Genomic DNA, 18,257 nt, shown 5'->3' with positions numbered 1-18,257 from the left:
CGCACCGTCCCAATCATCTTGCCAAGTCGAAAATATATATTTGTCAATATGATATTTAAAATCACTGCAGGGGACACCAACACCGACATTGGGAAAACTCAAAGCAGACTTGCAGCAAAATCTGCCCTTTCATTGTCCTTAATGCCAACATGGCTGGGTACCCAACAACGTATAACATCTTTATTGGTAATTATATTATTATTGATAAAAAGACGCACTTTCGTATCACCATCCCAACTATAAGGGATGCATCAATTCCATGTGCTGTAAAGCTTGGAGACACGAAAGTGAGTTTGTAAAAAAATAATGTATTTGGATACACATGAATCCTTAATCTGTTTCAGGGCTTTAATGATTGCCCAGGTTTTAACAGTATAGATTGATGCTGAATCGAGTAATCTCGTGGAAATTATTGTGTCTGATGGAGAAAAAACCAACTGTAGCAGAAGTATAGGCGTACGGGCTCACTGTTTTTTTTTTTTTTTTTTTTTTTTTAGGGGGGGGGGGGTTGAATTTTCCTGTTGTTTTTGCCCGAATTTGATTATTTTTCTCGTATGCTTATGAGCAGAAGCCACATAATTCCCATCCCGTGATCCGTCTGTAAACAAGAATGTAATCACAGTACCTCTCTTGGATTTCCATGAAATGTTGTTTATAAATAACTGCATCTATGCGATCTTTTTTTAAATGTACAAGATCGAATACAGTGTTCGGTGGCTTGATACACCAAGGTGGCAAAACAAAATATGAAGGCGTTTCCAAAATGTCAGTTAAATCAATGTTGGAAATTGATAAAAACTACTTAATATGAAGAGCTAATGTTCAAATGGCATTCGGCTTCACATCAAACAATTTCATATATTTGTTATCAAACACCGCATTATTTCATGTGCAGGATGTTTTGGCATTGAAATAATCTTTGTAGCATGCTGCAGAGAAAAGCGTTACACGTTTAGCACCCAAACTAGGCTGGAATGCATAGATGTACAAACTCTCCCCAAGACAAAACTTAAGTCGCTGGTTGTGTAAAGGATCTAGCATTTACGTGCTGACCCATAGGCTACACAATTAATGCAAACAGTATTAAGTTTAGACCGGACTAAAGATCTATAAAGTCGGAGCATAACATTTCGATCTGCTCCTCATTCAGTCTTGCCAATAACCTTTAAGATATTGAGGGCCTTTAAGCCCTTCTTTTTGACATACTGTAAATGAGGAACAAAGATAGCTTCCTGTAGAAAATACCCCCCCCCCCCCGAAATTCGGCCTCCTCCACAACTGGAACCAGATTTTTGTCCCAAAACAGATGATAATCTAAATGGTGACCTCTTTTCTGGCAGATATACATACAGACGGATTATTATTATTATTATTATTATTACATGAAACTCTGGCCATCCATTATTTATTATTATGAACAGAACCAGAGGCGGATGCGGGGGAGGGTAGTAGCTAGGGAACTGGATTACCACTCCTACATTTGTCCACCACAGTCTTAGGTTTGACGCCCCCCCCCCACCCCACCCCCACTGCTACATTCATTGCACTGTATGCAATAAAGTTAATATTAGCATCCATGTAACGTAAACCGTTGAATGAGATCCTCTTGTTTAAGTTAGCTAGAGTTGTCATCCCTTGTTGATATGTTTACTTCCGTTTTTTTAATATTTGTTCAAAATTTAATGTTTAAATGCAACAGGTGATCAATACTGAGATGTGACATTAAAACAAATTAACGATGGACGAACACAGAGAGAATGTCATCAGTAAGCAGCCAGTAAGTGTTCAGCTTGGTGCCGATAATTTACCAGAAGGTCTGACAGAGTTAGCCAACCTGAACACTTTGCATGTGCAGCAGCGCCTTGATGTTGTTGAAGGTATGAAGGAAAGACTACCGAACGTTCCAGCATGCTAATAATTATTTAAAGACGCTCAGTCACGGATGGTTGATCTAATTAATGATCTAACTAATTATCTGAAAATATATACCTTTGATTTGTACCTAAAAGTATACTGGGGTACCAGGATATCGCGGTACTTAACTTAGTAACTATTTCAAGTATTTGGAAGAAATAAGAAATGCACTAACAAATATACTTGGGTTGCAATTTTTGCTGTATCTGCATCATGTCCATATCATTGTGTTGACAAATAAATGCAGTTCTAACATTAAAACAGTTGATGGAAGTACACCATAGCACTGGCTTCCGTTCAAGGGAGGTTACCACGATATCGTGGTAAATCGCAAACATTACAAACGGTGGACCGCACGGGTCAAAAATGGCTCTTTTTGTAAACACATTTGAAGTAATGTCTAGGAAACAAACTTCAACACAAGAACGAAGAAAAGTCAACTTAAAACGCTTTGTTTTTCAATTGTAGTAACATATTTACATTTTTCAATGGAAAATTCAGTAATAATAATAATTATTTTTCTGCAAGAAAGTGTGGGCATTTTTTAAAATTGTTCATCATATTATTAAGATTCAACAGTTATATAATCAATATTTATCGAGTGTAACCAAGAATAGAACATATTAAAAGTTATGTGTTTTGTTTAAATTGCCAATAAATATAGGCATGGCCCTTAAATGTTTCCATACTTTTCTAGAGGTTGCACATTCTAAATATAGTAACACTGTGACCGTGTATAGCCTCGTTTTGATTGTCAACAACCAGACGACAATCTGATAGATGTCGGAGCAGAATTGTATGTGTGTATGTTAGGTACTAGGGCTATTTATAAGTATGGGGGTGTCAGTAAAATCACACACTGTTATTTTATGCCCAAATAGTAAAACTATGAATACTTACCCAAAATTTTGACATTTCTTCAAATTTGTTAATGGGCAAAACAATGTGTTGTCTGTCATCACATTTCTAACAATAAACGTGCCACCAGGGGGAGTTGCGCGTGCTAAACCGCAAAAATGTAAATGCCGCGATATCGTGAGCAAGGAGTATACTTTATTGAACCATCTACATAACCACCATTTATAGAAATAATTGAATTATGTCGAGGGTCCATAATTCAGAGAAAATAATGGCTATTTGGAGAGCAGAGGTGTGATGTTTTATTTTTGAGTCATGTGATGAGCATCCCCCGAATAACCGCAGCGTCAAAACGATTTACCAAGCACATGTAACTAGAATGCTTGACCGTTCTCTGTGATGTAGGGTAAATAGAAAAAACAAGAACAATGAAAATAAGTTATTAAAATTAATAAAAACATATACTGAATGATAATAAGCATATACATTAATTTATTTTAGTAACAGAAGCATTTCAAACATCGACAATCCCGACTATTTAGGCATTTGTATCTATAGATAAATTTATCGTTAGTCGTACACGAAAAATTTAAACATTTGGATCACAAACACCTTTACTTTCCACCTTGTCGAATTCATTATTATGCAAAATATACCATAACAGCTGGCTAAGAATAGGAATTGTTACATTTTTAAAGAATACAGTAAACTAGATGGTGTTTATATACGATGTGGCTATATATATGATGACCGTGCATATAGCCTCTGCTAACAAGGGTTGGCTATATTCACAGCAAAAATGTATAGGCGGTAAATAAGTATTTGAATGATCCAATATTACCAAACCATTCCAAGATGATACAAAGTACTGTACGAACAGTGTGTGGTCTGAACAGGGGAGGCATTGTATACTAGTATGAATCTAGCGGACCCTTTTGTGTACGTTTTTCACAGACAAAAATTATAAATAAATAAATAAGTAAATAAATAAAAATTACAAATTATCAGCTGCTGAGGTAAATTATTTGAAAGAGAAAATAACTACGGTCAGTACACAAACTAACAACAGGGCTTGAACTTAATAATTTTTCACAATCTGATTAAAATTAGCTCTACTGGTATATGCCAGTAGATCTAACAGCATTGCATGGACTCCCACGTCCATGTGATATTCGTCTATAAATAACAATTTAAATATTGACCAATTACACTTTGCCTTTTATAGCATCATTCGGAAGCATACAAATTCTAAAAATATTGGGCGAGACTATTTATGCAATAGGCGAACTTGTTGGTCTATTTCAACATTGAAAAAACTGGAGGAAAAGTGCAGCAATAAACTGTGGATTGTACACTGGTATAAACAGATTTCATGGCTATACCATCACAGGTTTTTTTTCGTCTTGAAACTAATTTTATATCAAATTTTATATTGAAATTAGTTTCCGGCATACTTCGTAATTCACCCGAATCATTTCGTATACCCTCAGCATAATCCCGAATGTTTTCAAATTCTTTTCAAATCACTGGCATGATTTTGCAAGTACGGTAAGGGTTTGATTGGTCGAATGAAAGGTCAACTGGACATGCGCTCCAACGGGTTGCTGTTAGATCCACTTGTAATAGTGGAGCTAATTTTAATTAGATTGTAATTTTTCACCGATTGCAATTTTGAGGGTGATTACATAAATTTGGTAAAAAGTGAAATTTACCGCAAATAAATATGACTAAAACGTTATTTTGTTATTTTGCTGTATGTACTATGTAGTCATATTTCAAATGCGCAAAATTTCAAGGGGCAATAAAACTCAATTTTTTTAAAAAAAATTTTATACCAGTAATCCTGAGATTACTCCCGGGTCCCCCTCAAAATTTATGTACTGCTTCTGTAACAACCAACCTCACCCTGCCGTGTCGTGATTTTATCGACATTATAATAATAATAATAATACAAAATTATATTATTATTATTATTATTATTAGCCTACTACTATCTTTTGGGGGTGGAGGGGGTGGTGTTTTATCGGGGTTTTTTTTGCTATAAAAATGCAAGAATAATGTGCGTGCACACACACAAACGGCAGGCTGAATTTGCCCCTGCACATAGAACTGGATTCAACTGGGTTAAGTTATAATTAAGCCAACTTGTGAACGGCAAGACATGCGACAGTACACTGTTTTTTATGCTATACATTAAACTGAATGACCACTTTGCGAATCAGTCAAAATAATTGTTTAGTGAAAAACGACTGGCTGGTTGTAGGCCACATTGGTGACGATGGAAAACATGTTACCCATTTTCAAACTAAGCACTATAGAGTTATAACCGTCTAGACTTCCGCCCCTGCTAAATTTCATGCACACGTGGCTGAAGTGGTACTATGTATGGTAGCTCCATAAAAAAAAAAACCCCAAAAGAACAAATTCTTTTCTTTTTTAAATTATAATAATAATTTAAAAATTTTTTAGTTCATGTTCCGACTTTTTATTATTTTATTTCATCGTATTCACCGTTATTTTGTCATGAAATAATATATTTTTTATTATTTGTATATAGCCGGCCCTAATTTGCGAATTCTCTATACACAGCGGTCATTTATATAAAATTCAGGGATACATTACATGGCTGTCGTATATCACTACGAGTTTGTTTTGCCGTACGTTTTATGACTTTTCACAACAAGAGTTCTAAATTTTAAAAATGAAGCGTGTCATGGAATTCCCTCAATCATGGTTTAATTAAAATCTTTTGGATGATACAATAATGAGGTTTGGTATTCCAAATGAATGTAATTTCCATTTATTATCCATATTTAGAGAAATAAGGCCAACTAAATCTGTGACTGAGTGCCTTTAAGGCTAATACTGTTACTAACCCTCACCCTAAACCTTAGCCTGAACACAGTGCACATATCAGCTTATACGCTTATTATCATTCAGTGCATGGGGTTTCTTTTTGTTGTTGTTACTTTTTATTTCTGTTTATTCCACCGACACTGTTGTATTTTTTATGAGTTCTGATGATTACAGACCATAGAACTGAAGGGATCAGGGTAAAATGGCACCACTACCAAAACGGCACCATTTTCTTTGGCTAAAATGGAACCAATTTGGCTATATAACAAAATAATACTATTTTTGTGTGCAATTTATAAAAATAAATAACTTCTAGTAAATAGTAAGTATGAAAAAAGGTGTTTCCTGTCATCATTTGAAACTCGCCCCCAAAAGCAACTTATACGTTACAAACTCACCCTAGTGACAATACAAAGTTTGTTTTGTTTAATGACACCAGTAAAGCATGTTGATTTATTAATCATCGGTTATTGAATGTCAAACATCAGGGACGATATAAGTGAAATAATATATAGTTTTTGCATATAAAATATGCCTTGCTGTTTTTTGCAAACACATGTGGACGATTGTCTGCATATTGCTGACATCTAGCTGCTATTACTTCTCTCTCACTTACATGGACATAAAAATAGCTGCTATTACTATTACAAAGTAATAAATGATTAATATAGTTGCTGTTTTATTGAGCATATCATCGTTCACAAATTGTAATGATTTTTGTTCCATTTTAGCCATACATTTTAAAATATTCGGTGCCGTGTCAGTCAACGCTAGGTTCCATTTTGTCCATAGATTTTAGTGCCATTTTCGCCAATGCTAGGTTCCGTTTTGTCCAATTTGGTTCCTTTTTCATTTGGGGCCATTTTGGCACGGTGCCGTTTTTGCTGTATCCCAAACCAAACGAGTATTTCCCGTAAAACTTGGAAGCATAAGCTCTATGATATGTACTACATGTAGTTAATGTATCATATTGGAAATGTCTCCCATTTGGTGGGATTCCCAATTGGACCACAAATAGGGGACCTGGCCCACTTGGCTCCAGCCTAAATGTTCAACTATTTACAGGTTACCATTTTTTGTTTTATTTTGCAGTAATTCTGGGATGGGAGCGGAACAACCGATACCGAATCACTAAGAGTGAAGATGAGCAGGTCTTATATGCATTTGAAGGTAACTCCAAACTGTTCTTTTTATTTTAAATATTTAAAACATATATAATTTACATAAAAGTTAGAAACGAATATTATATTTTGGGTGGTAATTTAAAAACACATTTGCAAATGAAGAAACAAAATATGTATTACAGTGCTTGCATGCTTGTAGATTTAAAATCACAACTAAATGCCAGCCATGCTATTTTATGTTTTCATGTATTTGTTTGTTTTGTTATTTAAAGTTATTTGTTTATTTATTACATGGACTGTATGTTTGTGATTAACATTTAATGTCACAGTAAAGGCTTCTTCAAAAGTGATCACATGGAAACAGCGAGAAGCAGTCTTTGTGTACAGCCATCACTGACAAAATAAACTATTATTTAAACCTTGTATGCATAAAAAATTACAGGAGACTGACCAGGCTTAAACTGTTCATTATGGTGCCTCCAGTGTGTGTTCATTATGGCGCCTCCAGTGTGTGTTCATTATGGTACCTCCAGTGTGTGTTCATTATGGCGCCTCCAGTGTGTGTTCATTATGGCACCTCCAGTGTGTGTTCATTATGGTACCTCCAGTGTGTGTTCATTATGGTGCCTCCAGTGTGTGTTCATTATGGCGCCTCCAGTGTGTGTTCATTATGGTACCTCCAGTGTGTGTTCATTATGGTACCTCCAGTGTGTGTTCATTATGGCGCCTCCAGTGTGTGTTCATTATGGTACCTCCAGTGTGTGTTCATTATGGCGCCTCCAGTGTGTGTTCATTATGGTACCTCCAGTGTGTGTTCATTATGGCACCTCCAGTGTGTGTTCATTATGGCGCCTCCAGTGTGTGTTCATTATGGTGCCTCCAGTGTGTGTTCATTATGGCGCCTCCAGTGTGTGTTCATTATGGCGCCTCCAGTGTGTGTTCATTATGGTGCCTCCAGTGTGTGTTCATTATGGCGCCTCCAGTGTGTGTTCATTATGGTACCTCCAGTGTGTGTTCATTATGGTGCCTCCAGTGTGTGTTCATGATGGTGCCTCCAGTGTGTGTTCATGATGGTGCCTCCAGTGTGTGTTCATTATGGTACCTCCAGTGTGTGTTCATTATGGTGCCTCCAGTGTGAGTTCATTATGGTACCTCCAGTGTGTGTTCATTATGGTGCCTCCAGTGTGTGTTCATTATGGTACCTCCAGTGTGTGTTCATTATGGTGCCTCCAATGTGTGTTCATTATGGTGCCTCCAGTGTGTGTTCATTATGGTACCTCCAGTGTGTGTTCATTATGGTGCCTCCAGTGTGTGTTCATTATGGTACCTCCAGTGTGTGTTCATTATGGTGCCTCCAGTGTGTGTTCATTATGGTACCTCCAGTGTGAGTTCATTATGGTGCCTCCAGTGTGTGTTCATTATGGTACCTCCAGTGTGAGTTCATCATGTCGCCTCCAGTGTGTGTTCATTATGGTGCCTCCAGTGTGTGTTCATGATGGTACCTCCAGTGTGTGTTCATTATGGTGCCTCCAGTGTGTGTTCATCATGGTGCCTCCAGTGTGTGTTCATTATGGTACCTCCAGTGTGAGTTCATCATGTCGCCTCCAGTGTGTGTTCATTATGGCGCCTCCAGTGTGTGTTCATTATGGTGCCTCCAGTGTGTGTTCATTATGGTACCTCCAGTGTGTGTTCATTATGGTGCCTCCAGTGTGTGTTCATTATGGTACCTCCAGTGTGAGTTCATCATGTCGCCTCCAGTGTGTGTTCATTATGGTACCTCCAGTGTGTGTTCATTATGGTGCCTCCAGTGTGTGTTCATTATGGTGCCTCCAGTGTGTGTTCATTATGGTGCCTCCAGTGTGTGTTCATTATGGTACCTCCAGTGTGTGTTCATTATGGTGCCTCCAGTGTGTGTTCATTATGGTGCCTCCAGTGTGTGTTCATTATGGTGCCTCCAGTGTGTGTTCATTATGGTGCCTCCAGTGTGTGTTCATTATGGTACCTCCAGTGTGTGTTCATTATGGTGCCTCCAGTGTGTGTTCATTATGTTGCCGCCAGTGTGAGTTCATTATGGTGCCCCCAGTGTGTGTTCATTATGGTGCCCCCAGTGTGTGTTCATTATGGTACCTCCAGTGTGTGTTCATTATGGTGCCCCCAGTGTGTGTTCATTATGGTACCTCCAGTGTGTGTTCATTATGGTGCCTCCAGTGTGTGTTCATTATGGTGCCTCCAGTGTGTGTTCATTATGGTACCTCCAGTGTGTGTTCATTATGGTGCCTCCAGTGTGTGTTCATTATGTTGCCGCCAGTGTGAGTTCATTATGGTGCCCCCAGTGTGAGTTCATTATGGCACCTCCAATGTGTGTTCATTATGTCGCCTCCAATGTGAGTTCATTATGGCGCCTCCAGTGTGTGTTCATTATGGCGCCTCCAGTGTGTGTTCATTATGGTACCTCCAGTGTGTGTTCATTATGGTGCCTCCAGTGTGTGTTCATTATGTTGCCGCCAGTGTGAGTTCATTATGGTGCCCCCAGTGTGTGTTCATTATGGCACCTCCAATGTGTGTTCATTATGTCGCCTCCAATGTGAGTTCATTATGGCGCCTCCAGTGTGTGTTCATTATGGTGCCTCCAGTGTGTGTTCATTATGGCGCCTCCAGTGTGTGTTCATTATGGTACCTCCAGTGTGTGTTCATTATGGTACCTCCAGTGTGTGTTCATTATGGTACCTCCAGTGTGTGTTCATTATGGCGCCTCCAGTGTGTGTTCATTATGGTGCCTCCAATGTGAGTTCATTATGGCACCTCCAGTGTGTGTTCATTATGGTGCCTCCAATGTGAGTTCATTATGGTGCCTCCAGTGTGTGTTCATTATGGTGCCTCCATGTGAGTTCATTATGGCGCCTCCAGTGTGTGTTCATTATGGTGCCTCCAGTGTGAGTTCATTATGGCGCCTCCAGTGAGTGTTCATTATGTCGCCTCCAATGTGAGTTCATTATGGCACCTCCAGTGTGTGTTCATTATGGTGCCTCCAATGTGAGTTCATTATGGTGCCTCCAGTGTGTGTTCATTATGGCGCCTCCAATGTGTGTTCATTATGGTGCCTCCAATGTGAGTTCATTATGGCGCCTCCAGTGTGTGTTCATTATGGCGCCTCCAATGTGTGTTCATTATGGCGCCTCCAATGTGTGTTCATTATGTCGCCTCCAATGTGAGTTCATTATGGCGCCTCCAGTGTGTGTTCATTATGGCACCTCCAATGTGAGTTCATTATGGCGCCTCCAGTGTGTGTTCATTATGGCGCCTCCAATGTGTGTTCATTATGGTGCCTCCAGTGTGTGTACATTATGGTGCATCCAATGTGTGTTCATTATGGTGCCTCCAGTGTGTGTTCATTGTGGTGACTCCAGTATGAGTTCATTATGGTGCCTCCAGTGTGAGTTCATCATGTCGCCTCCAATGTGAGTTCATGATGGTGCCTCCAGTGTGTGTTCATGATGGTGCCTCCAGTGTGTGTTCATTATGGTGCCTCCAGTGTGTGTTCATTATTGTGCCTCCAGTGTGTGTTCAATATGGCGCCTCCAATGTGTGTTCATTATGGTGCCTCCAGTGTGTGTTCATTATTGTGCCTCCAGTGTGTGTTCAATATGGCGCCTCCAATGTGTGTTCATTATGTCGCCTCCAGTGTGTGTTCATTATGGTGCCTCCAGTGTGAGTTCATTATGGTGCCCCATTATGGTGCCTCCAGTGTGTGTTCATTATGGCGCCTCCAGTGTGTGTTCATTATGGTGCCTCCAATGTGTGTTCATTTCGTGAACAGTCCCGGCTTGTATTATATGTACACTGATGATATTATTATTTTTTTTATATTTATTTAAATATTATAATTGTATTGAGAAAGAATTACAGCATATCCATCAGACATAAAAAATTTCATTACGATGCCTCCCTCATGCATTAATTTCTTGAACAGCCACAAGTGGTAAATTGCCTATGTAATTACATCCTGGGTATATTTATCTAAGTATTGATACTACTTGCAGCATCTGACTGTGGAGCGAGACAGTGCCTAGGGTCGTTGCGTGCCTTCACTATTAAAGTTTGTGACAACAGTCAGCAGGAGATCATGACGCTACATCGGCCACTACGTTGCTCCAGTCGCTGTTTCTGGTGGTGCTGCAATCTTCAAATAATGGAGATACATTCACCTCCCGGCACACCGGTGGCCTCTGTGAGGGAGATGTAAGTATGTACCCGTAATAAGAACCACTCCACCGTAGCCTGTGTAAGTATGTACCCTTATTAAGAACCACTCCACCATGGCCTGTGTAAGTATGTACCCTTATTAAGAACCACTCTACCATGGCCTGTGTAAGTATGTACCCTTAATAAGAACCACTCCACCATGGCCTGTGTAAGTATGTACCCGTAATAAGAACCACTCTACCGTAGCCTGTATGCACCCTTATTAAGAACCACTCCACCGTAGCCTGTATGTACCTTAATAAGAACCACTCCACCATGGCCTGTGTAAGTATGTACCCTTATTAAGAACCACTCCACCGTAGCCTGTATGTACCTTAATAAGAACCACTCCACCATGGCCTGTGTAAGTATGTACCCGTAATAAGAACCACTCCACCGTAGCCTGTATGTACCCTTAATAAGAACCACTCCACCATGGCCTGTGTAAGTATGTACCCTTAATAAGAACCACTCCACCATGGCCTGTGTAAGTATGTACCCTTAATAAGAACCACTCCACCATGGCCTGTGTAAGTATGTACCCTTAATAAGAACCACTCCACCATGGCCTGTGTAAGTATGTACCCTTAATAAGAACCACTCCACCATGGCCTGTGTAAGTATGTACCCTTAATAAGAACCACTCCACCATGGCCTGTGTAAGTATGTACCCTTAATAAGAACCACTCCACCATGGCCTGTGTAAGTATGTACCCTTAATAAGAACCACTCCACCATGGCCTGTGTAAGTATGTACCCTTAATAAGAACCACTCCACCATGGCCTGTGTAAGTATGTACCCTTAATAAGAACCACTCCACCATGGCCTGTGTAAGTATGTACCCTTAATAAGAACCACTCCACCATGGCCTGTGTAAGTATGTACCCTTAATAAGAACCACTCCACCATGGCCTGTGTAAGTATGTACCCTTAATAAGAACCACTCCACCATGGCCTGTGTAAGTATGTACCCTTAATAAGAACCACTCCACCATGGCCTGTGTAAGTAATAAGAACCACTCCACCATGGCCTGTGTAAGTATGTACCCTTAATAAGAACCACTCCACCATGGCCTGTGTAAGTATGTACCCTTATTAAGAACCACTCCACCATGGCCTGTGTAAGTATGTACCCTTAATAAGAACCACTCCACCATGGCCTGTGTAAGTATGTACCCTTAATAAGAACCACTCCACCATGGCCAAGTATGTACCCTTAAGAACCACTCCACCATGGCCTGTGTAAGTATGTACCCTTAATAAGAACCACTCCACCATGGCCTGTGTAAGTATGTACCCTTAATAAGAACCACTCCACCATGGCCTGTGTAAGTATGTACCCTTATTAAGAACCACTCCACCATGGCCTGTGTAAGTATGTACCCTTAATAAGAACCACTCCACCATGGCTTGTGTAAGTATGTACCCTTAATAAGAACCACTCCACCATGGCCTGTGTAAGTATGTACCCTTAATAAGAACCACTCCACCATGGCCTTGTGTAAGTATGTACCCTGTATTAAGAACCACTCCACCATGGCCCTTGTAAGTATGTACCCTTAATAAGAACCACTCCACCATGGCCTGTGTAAGTATGTACCCTTAATAAGAACCACTCCACCATGGCCTGTGTGTACCCTTAATAAGAACCACTCCACCATGGCCTGTGTAAGTATGTACCCTTAATAAGAACCACTCCACCATGGCTTGTGTAAGTATGTACCCTTAATAAGAACCACTCCACCATGGCCTGTGTGTACCCTTAATAAGAACCACTCCACCATGGCCTGTGTAAGTATGTACCCTTACCCTTATAAGAACCACTCCACCATGGCCTGTGTAAGTATGTACCCTTATTAAGAACCACTCCACCATGGCTTGTGTAAGTATGTACCCTTATTAAGAACCACTCCACCATGGCTTGTGTAAGTATGTACCCTTAATAAGAACCACTCCACCATGGCCTGTGTAAGTATGTACCCTTAATAAGAACCACTCCACCATGGCTTGTGTAAGTATGTACCCTTATTAAGAACCACTCCACCATGGCCTGTGTAAGTATGTACCCTTAATAAGAACCACTCCACCATGGCCTGTGTAAGTATGTACCCTTATTAAGAACCACTCCACCATGGCCTGTGTAAGTATGTACCCTTAATAAGAACCACTCCACCATGGCCTGTGTAAGTATGTACCCTTAATAAGAACCACTCCACCATGGCCTGTGTAAGTATGTACCCTTAATAAGAACCACTCCACCATGGCCTGTGTGTACCCTTATTAAGAACCACTCCACCATGGCCTGTGTAAGTATGTACCCTTAATAAGAACCACCTCCACCACTGGCCATGTGTAAGTATGTACCCTTAATAAGAACCACTCCACCATGGCCTGTGTGTACCCTTATTAAGAACCACTCCACCATGGCCTGTGTGTATGGCCTGTGTGTACCCTTATTAAGAACCACACCACCATGGCCTGTGTAAGTATGTACCCTTAATAAGAACCACTCCACCATGGCCTGTGTGTACCCTTATTAAGAACCACTCCACCATGGCTTGTGTAAGTATGTTCCCTTATTAAGAACCACTCCACCATGGCCTGTGTAAGTATGTACCCTTATTAAGAACCATTCCACCATGGCCTGTGTAAGTATGTACCCTTATTAAGAACCACTCCACCATGGCCTGTGTAAGTATGTACCCTTAATAAGAACCACTCCACCATGGCCTGTGTAAGTATGTACCCTTAATAAGAACCACTCCACCATGGCCTGTGTAAGTATGTACCCTTATTAAGAACCATTCCACCATGGCATGTGTAAGTATGTACCCTTATTAAGAACCACTCCACCATGGCCTGTGTAAGTATGTACCCTTAATAAGAACCACTCCACTATGGCCTGTGTGTACCCTTATTAAGAACCACCCCACCATGACCTGTGTGTACCCTTATTAAGAACCACTCCACCATGGCCTGTGTGTACCCTTAATAAGAACCACTCCACCATGGCCTGTGTAAGTATGTACCCTATAGCTGGATACACACATCGGCTATCTGAGCTGTCTGTCCAGAACAGTTAATTGTTAGTTGCTAGTGAAAGACCAGTTGATACAATTGCCTTACACCTTCTTACTGTTGATTCTCTCTCTGGGCGGGAGCAGGTACTGAGAGGCTTCTCTCATTCTTATATTCAAATTTTAATGTTTAATAAATAATGTAGCGGATGATTAAGAAAACATTTCCTTGATAAAAGAAATAGCAGGACACATGAATATGTATGTATCGGTCGTGATGATTTTCTAGTTGAAACTTATATGATCAGGACTAATGTTTGTTTTTTTGCCCAATGATGAATGCAAATCTACTTCGACCATATATATATATATATATATATATATATATATATATATATATATATACTAAAAAGCAAAAGTTATTGTTACACACAAAAGACAAAGATAATTGATGATAAGTTTTTTCTGCCGTGCATGAAACATTATATCATGGAAAGAGAAATGTCTGAAGGTATGGAAACGAGCAATAGTCCATGAAAAGGGCGCACCTGCCATATGCAAATGAGCCACATCACTAGAGGGGGTCCAGAGCGAAGTTCACAGTCAGTAGCGAGTGTGTCCACCTTGAGCATTGATACAGGCCTGGCATCATTATTGTCTCATTGAGGCCACTAAATGCTGGAGAAGGTTCCTGGGAATGCCATTTCGCAGATGCGTGGTTCGGATCCATGTGTTTTGGCAAGGGTTGTCACGGGTGGTGGGCCGCTATGGGAACAGTCCCTGACCTGGTTGTTTTGTTGATATCATTGCCATACGTGCCATATGGTGTTTCTGTGGACATTGAATTGACGTGCGACGTCACGCTGCGAGGTCCCAGATTCAAGCATCACTATGACTCGCCATCTGTCATTTTCACTGAGGCATGGCATGACGAAATTTCATCAAACAGTTCACTAATGGTGTTTTTCTGACTTCTGGACTTCTGAAGGTTGCACAGAGTGGCAATGATTTGTGACTAAATGTCTGGCCTTGGTGAACACTGGACAGGATTTCTCCCGAATATTCCATGTTTCTTGCACAAAGCATGCAATCGCTGCAACAACTGCTTGGTTGCATTTCTTCGAGCTGTTTCATGCACATTTTCTCTGGTTTACATCTATAAATCCATTCACAAATTTATTACTCCAAACAATCCATGTCACAATAACTTTTGCCTTTTAGTATATATACCTTTTATTCAACATCTTGTCTTTCCATACATGATTAATATGCCTTGTGAACATATACATGTAATTATTTAATTCTGGCCGGTTTGTTTCAGCTGGAGTTGTTATCTTCCATTGTATGAGGTGCTAGGTGTTGATGGGTCTGTGATGTATTCTCTGCATGGTGGCTGTTGTCACTGCAGGTGCTGTTGCAATGTTGTCTTTCATGTGAGTTATGCAGGGAATTAGTCTTCAAATGATGAATGCTAATTTGTATTTATTTCTCATTTTAATTTTCTTTTAGCATGTCAGTTTAATTGAAGACCAGTTTTTTTAGGGCTCTCGGAATAAAAAGGGCCAAATTTATAAAGCCTGGAATTTTTTTATTTACGCAGATATAAATACATATATATCTACACACATATAAATACATATATATCTACACACATATAAATACATATATATCTACACACATATAAATACATATATATCTACACACATATAAATACATATATATCTACACACATATAAATGCATATATATTTACAATGTTTAAATACCTACATTAAAAAACACCAGACTTTGTAAGACACAAAATGTACATCTCGCAAGGTTTTTAATTATAATGTAATAACATCAACCAACATTATTATTGTAAAGTTATCATCTGAAACCAATGAGAAATGATATATTTGGCCATAGAAATGTTTTGGAATCTTTTAAATTCCATTCAAAATTAATTTTAAAGTTTTTAAAACACTTTGATTTCTATACAAAATTTTAAAATATACTTACCTTGATATTTGTATTGTATTGTACTTTTCCCCACAGCTCTTTACACTGTGGTTTTACAGACCGGTAATTGTATAAATAATATTTTCAAATAGCCCAGTAGCCGATGTGTATTTGTATGCCTGGATGTTGTTAAACATTCATTCTTTATTGTAAAGTGAACTCTAACCATATTTCACTTAATGCCCATCTGGATATATCTAAAGAAGATACTCCCTGAGTGTCCTGTGATATCATAATTTATCAGCACGAGTTGATAAAAGTATGAAATCCAAGGCTGATAAATTATGATATCACAAGACATGAGGGGGTATTCTTTTTATCATCCATTATCATTCTTTTCATTTGCGACAGTTGTAAACAATGTCAGTAATGTGGGTTGAATGTCAGCGGTAGACTTGTTAACTAGCAGAACGGCTGTGGCGTGACGTCACTAATAGTAGGTTTAGCGCTGAAACAAACAGTGACGTAACAAAACATTGTCTTGTGATTAAAATTTGACCAATCACGATTATAATGCCAGCGATATCTCCTACAAAAGCCTTTAATGTAAGTTTATGAATAGAATTTGTTTTGGTAATTTTGCAACAAAAATTTTAATCAGTAAATTTAAATAAGTTAAATGCTCTGCCTACAAGTTACTGTATTATGTAATTGAGAAGATATAAGTGAGTTTTGAAATTGTTGTGAAAATATAAAATAGGTTCCTAAATAACAAATGTTTCTTTATTGGATTGGTTTGAGGAGCTATAGTGATATTGTATTTAATAATATTCTATTTCCTACATGTATGTTTAGGTACTCGGTAGTAAAGTTGGTGACAGTGAAGTTGCAACAATAACAAAACATTGGGGAGGCTGCAAGGAGCTGATTGGGGCTGTGAATAACTACACAGTAGAGTGTAAGACACGATTTTCTTCCTTAATATATTACTCAGCTTTACTCGGTGTTGCAATTGTCAACATGAAAACAATTAAATGAAGCAATAAAAAAAAAAAATGTAGTCATGTATTTTTAGTGTAACATTATGACTTTTTCTATTTTTTAAACTTAAAAACAAAAGTTTGAGTATTGAAACGTTAACTGATTAAAACAAAAAATTAAAAAGTTGAACAATAGACACCAAGGGTTAGAGATCCACCTGTAGAACATTTGTGATGATATATCTGATGCTTGTGGAATTCCTTGTTTACAACTTTAGTTACCTTCTTTTAAAGTTGATATTTCACACTGAATGATTGAATAGTAATACAATAAAACAATAATAAATGTGTTATTAATATACAGTACGTGTTATTTTTCAGACACAGAACAGCTGGATGTAGTGAACAAGATGATTATTTTAGGAGCAACGTTTCTCATCGATTTCAACTACTTTGAAAAACATGGACGATGTTGCTGATAGAAAATGTAATAAGTAATTTTATTTTATTTATTAACAAATTATTATTTTAATTTTTTTTTAACAAAGAATTGTCTCAGGACATCAGTATAAATCACACGGGATCTGGGCATTTATACGACTAATATTGAAAACACCAACACAATTCAACAGCATTCAGTCTTCTGCAACAGCAATATTCCTTGAGAAGATTTTAGAAATATCTTGTGATTTTCAATCTCAGAATAAAATATGAATTGCAGTCACAGACTCCATACCCAATGTTTTTTATTTTATTTTATGATCACCAATTCATCATGGACTACATCAAGTGCAAATTTTTTTTTTTAATGTATTTTTACTGTGCATGTGCTTTTCAACATTTTTGTATTGTATATCAAATATATTTCATGTCCATTTTATTTAAATGTAAATCATTTTTTGTAATGAATTCTTTGATTGTTTTACATTTTTAAAAAATTAAAATTTATTTCCAAATGATCTTTGTTTACATTTTAATTAAAGCAAAAGTAACCTTTATAGACATTTAGGAGCGGGTCATAAGCCCAGTGGTAAAGCACTCACTTGATGTGTGGTTGATTTGAGATCGATTCCCACTGGTAGGCCTATTGGGCTGTTTCTCGTTCCAGACAGTGCACCATGACTGATATAACAAAGCCCGTGGTATACTGCCTGTTGAATGGTGCATATAAAAGATCCCTCGTTACTAATGGAAAAATGTAGTGGGTTTTGTCTCTAAGACTATATATCAAAATTAACAAATGTTTAACATCCATTTGCCGATGATTAATATATCAGTGCTCTAGTGGTGTTGTTAAACAAAAAACAACTGTTTAAACTATAGAT

General features: G+C 38.5%; 1 protein-coding gene across 1 annotated transcript; it reads left to right on the top strand.

Moving 5' to 3' along the window:
• The first annotated feature begins 1,627 nt into the window (after positions 1 to 1,627).
• On the top strand, positions 1,628 to 17,884 carry LOC121383385 (phospholipid scramblase 1-like). The gene is made up of 6 exons (XM_041513387.1): positions 1,628 to 1,877; positions 6,721 to 6,798; positions 10,793 to 10,991; positions 15,334 to 15,445; positions 16,808 to 16,910; positions 17,314 to 17,884. Exons 1-6 carry the CDS (start codon positions 1,739 to 1,741, stop codon positions 17,409 to 17,411), a joined length of 729 nt encoding a protein of 242 aa, XP_041369321.1. The 5' UTR covers positions 1,628 to 1,738; the 3' UTR covers positions 17,412 to 17,884.
• The last annotated feature ends 373 nt before the right edge of the window (positions 17,885 to 18,257 follow it).

The sequence above is a fragment of the Gigantopelta aegis genome, chromosome 10 (assembly GCF_016097555.1).
Source record: "Gigantopelta aegis isolate Gae_Host chromosome 10, Gae_host_genome, whole genome shotgun sequence".
In the NCBI taxonomy this organism is placed as follows: Eukaryota; Metazoa; Mollusca; class Gastropoda; order Neomphalida; family Peltospiridae; genus Gigantopelta; species Gigantopelta aegis.
This window is presented reverse-complemented; position numbering and strand designations above follow the sequence as displayed.

Coding starts and splice junctions, on each gene's coding strand:
- LOC121383385 (XM_041513387.1), top strand. CDS start 1,739: ATGGACGAACACAGAGAGAATGTCATCAGTAAGCAGCCAGTAAGTGTT. Junction 6,799..10,792: donor GGTCTTATATGCATTTGAAG/GTAACTCCAAAC, acceptor TACTACTTGCAG/CATCTGACTGTGGAGCGAGA. Junction 16,911..17,313: donor GAATAACTACACAGTAGAGT/GTAAGACACGAT, acceptor GTTATTTTTCAG/ACACAGAACAGCTGGATGTA.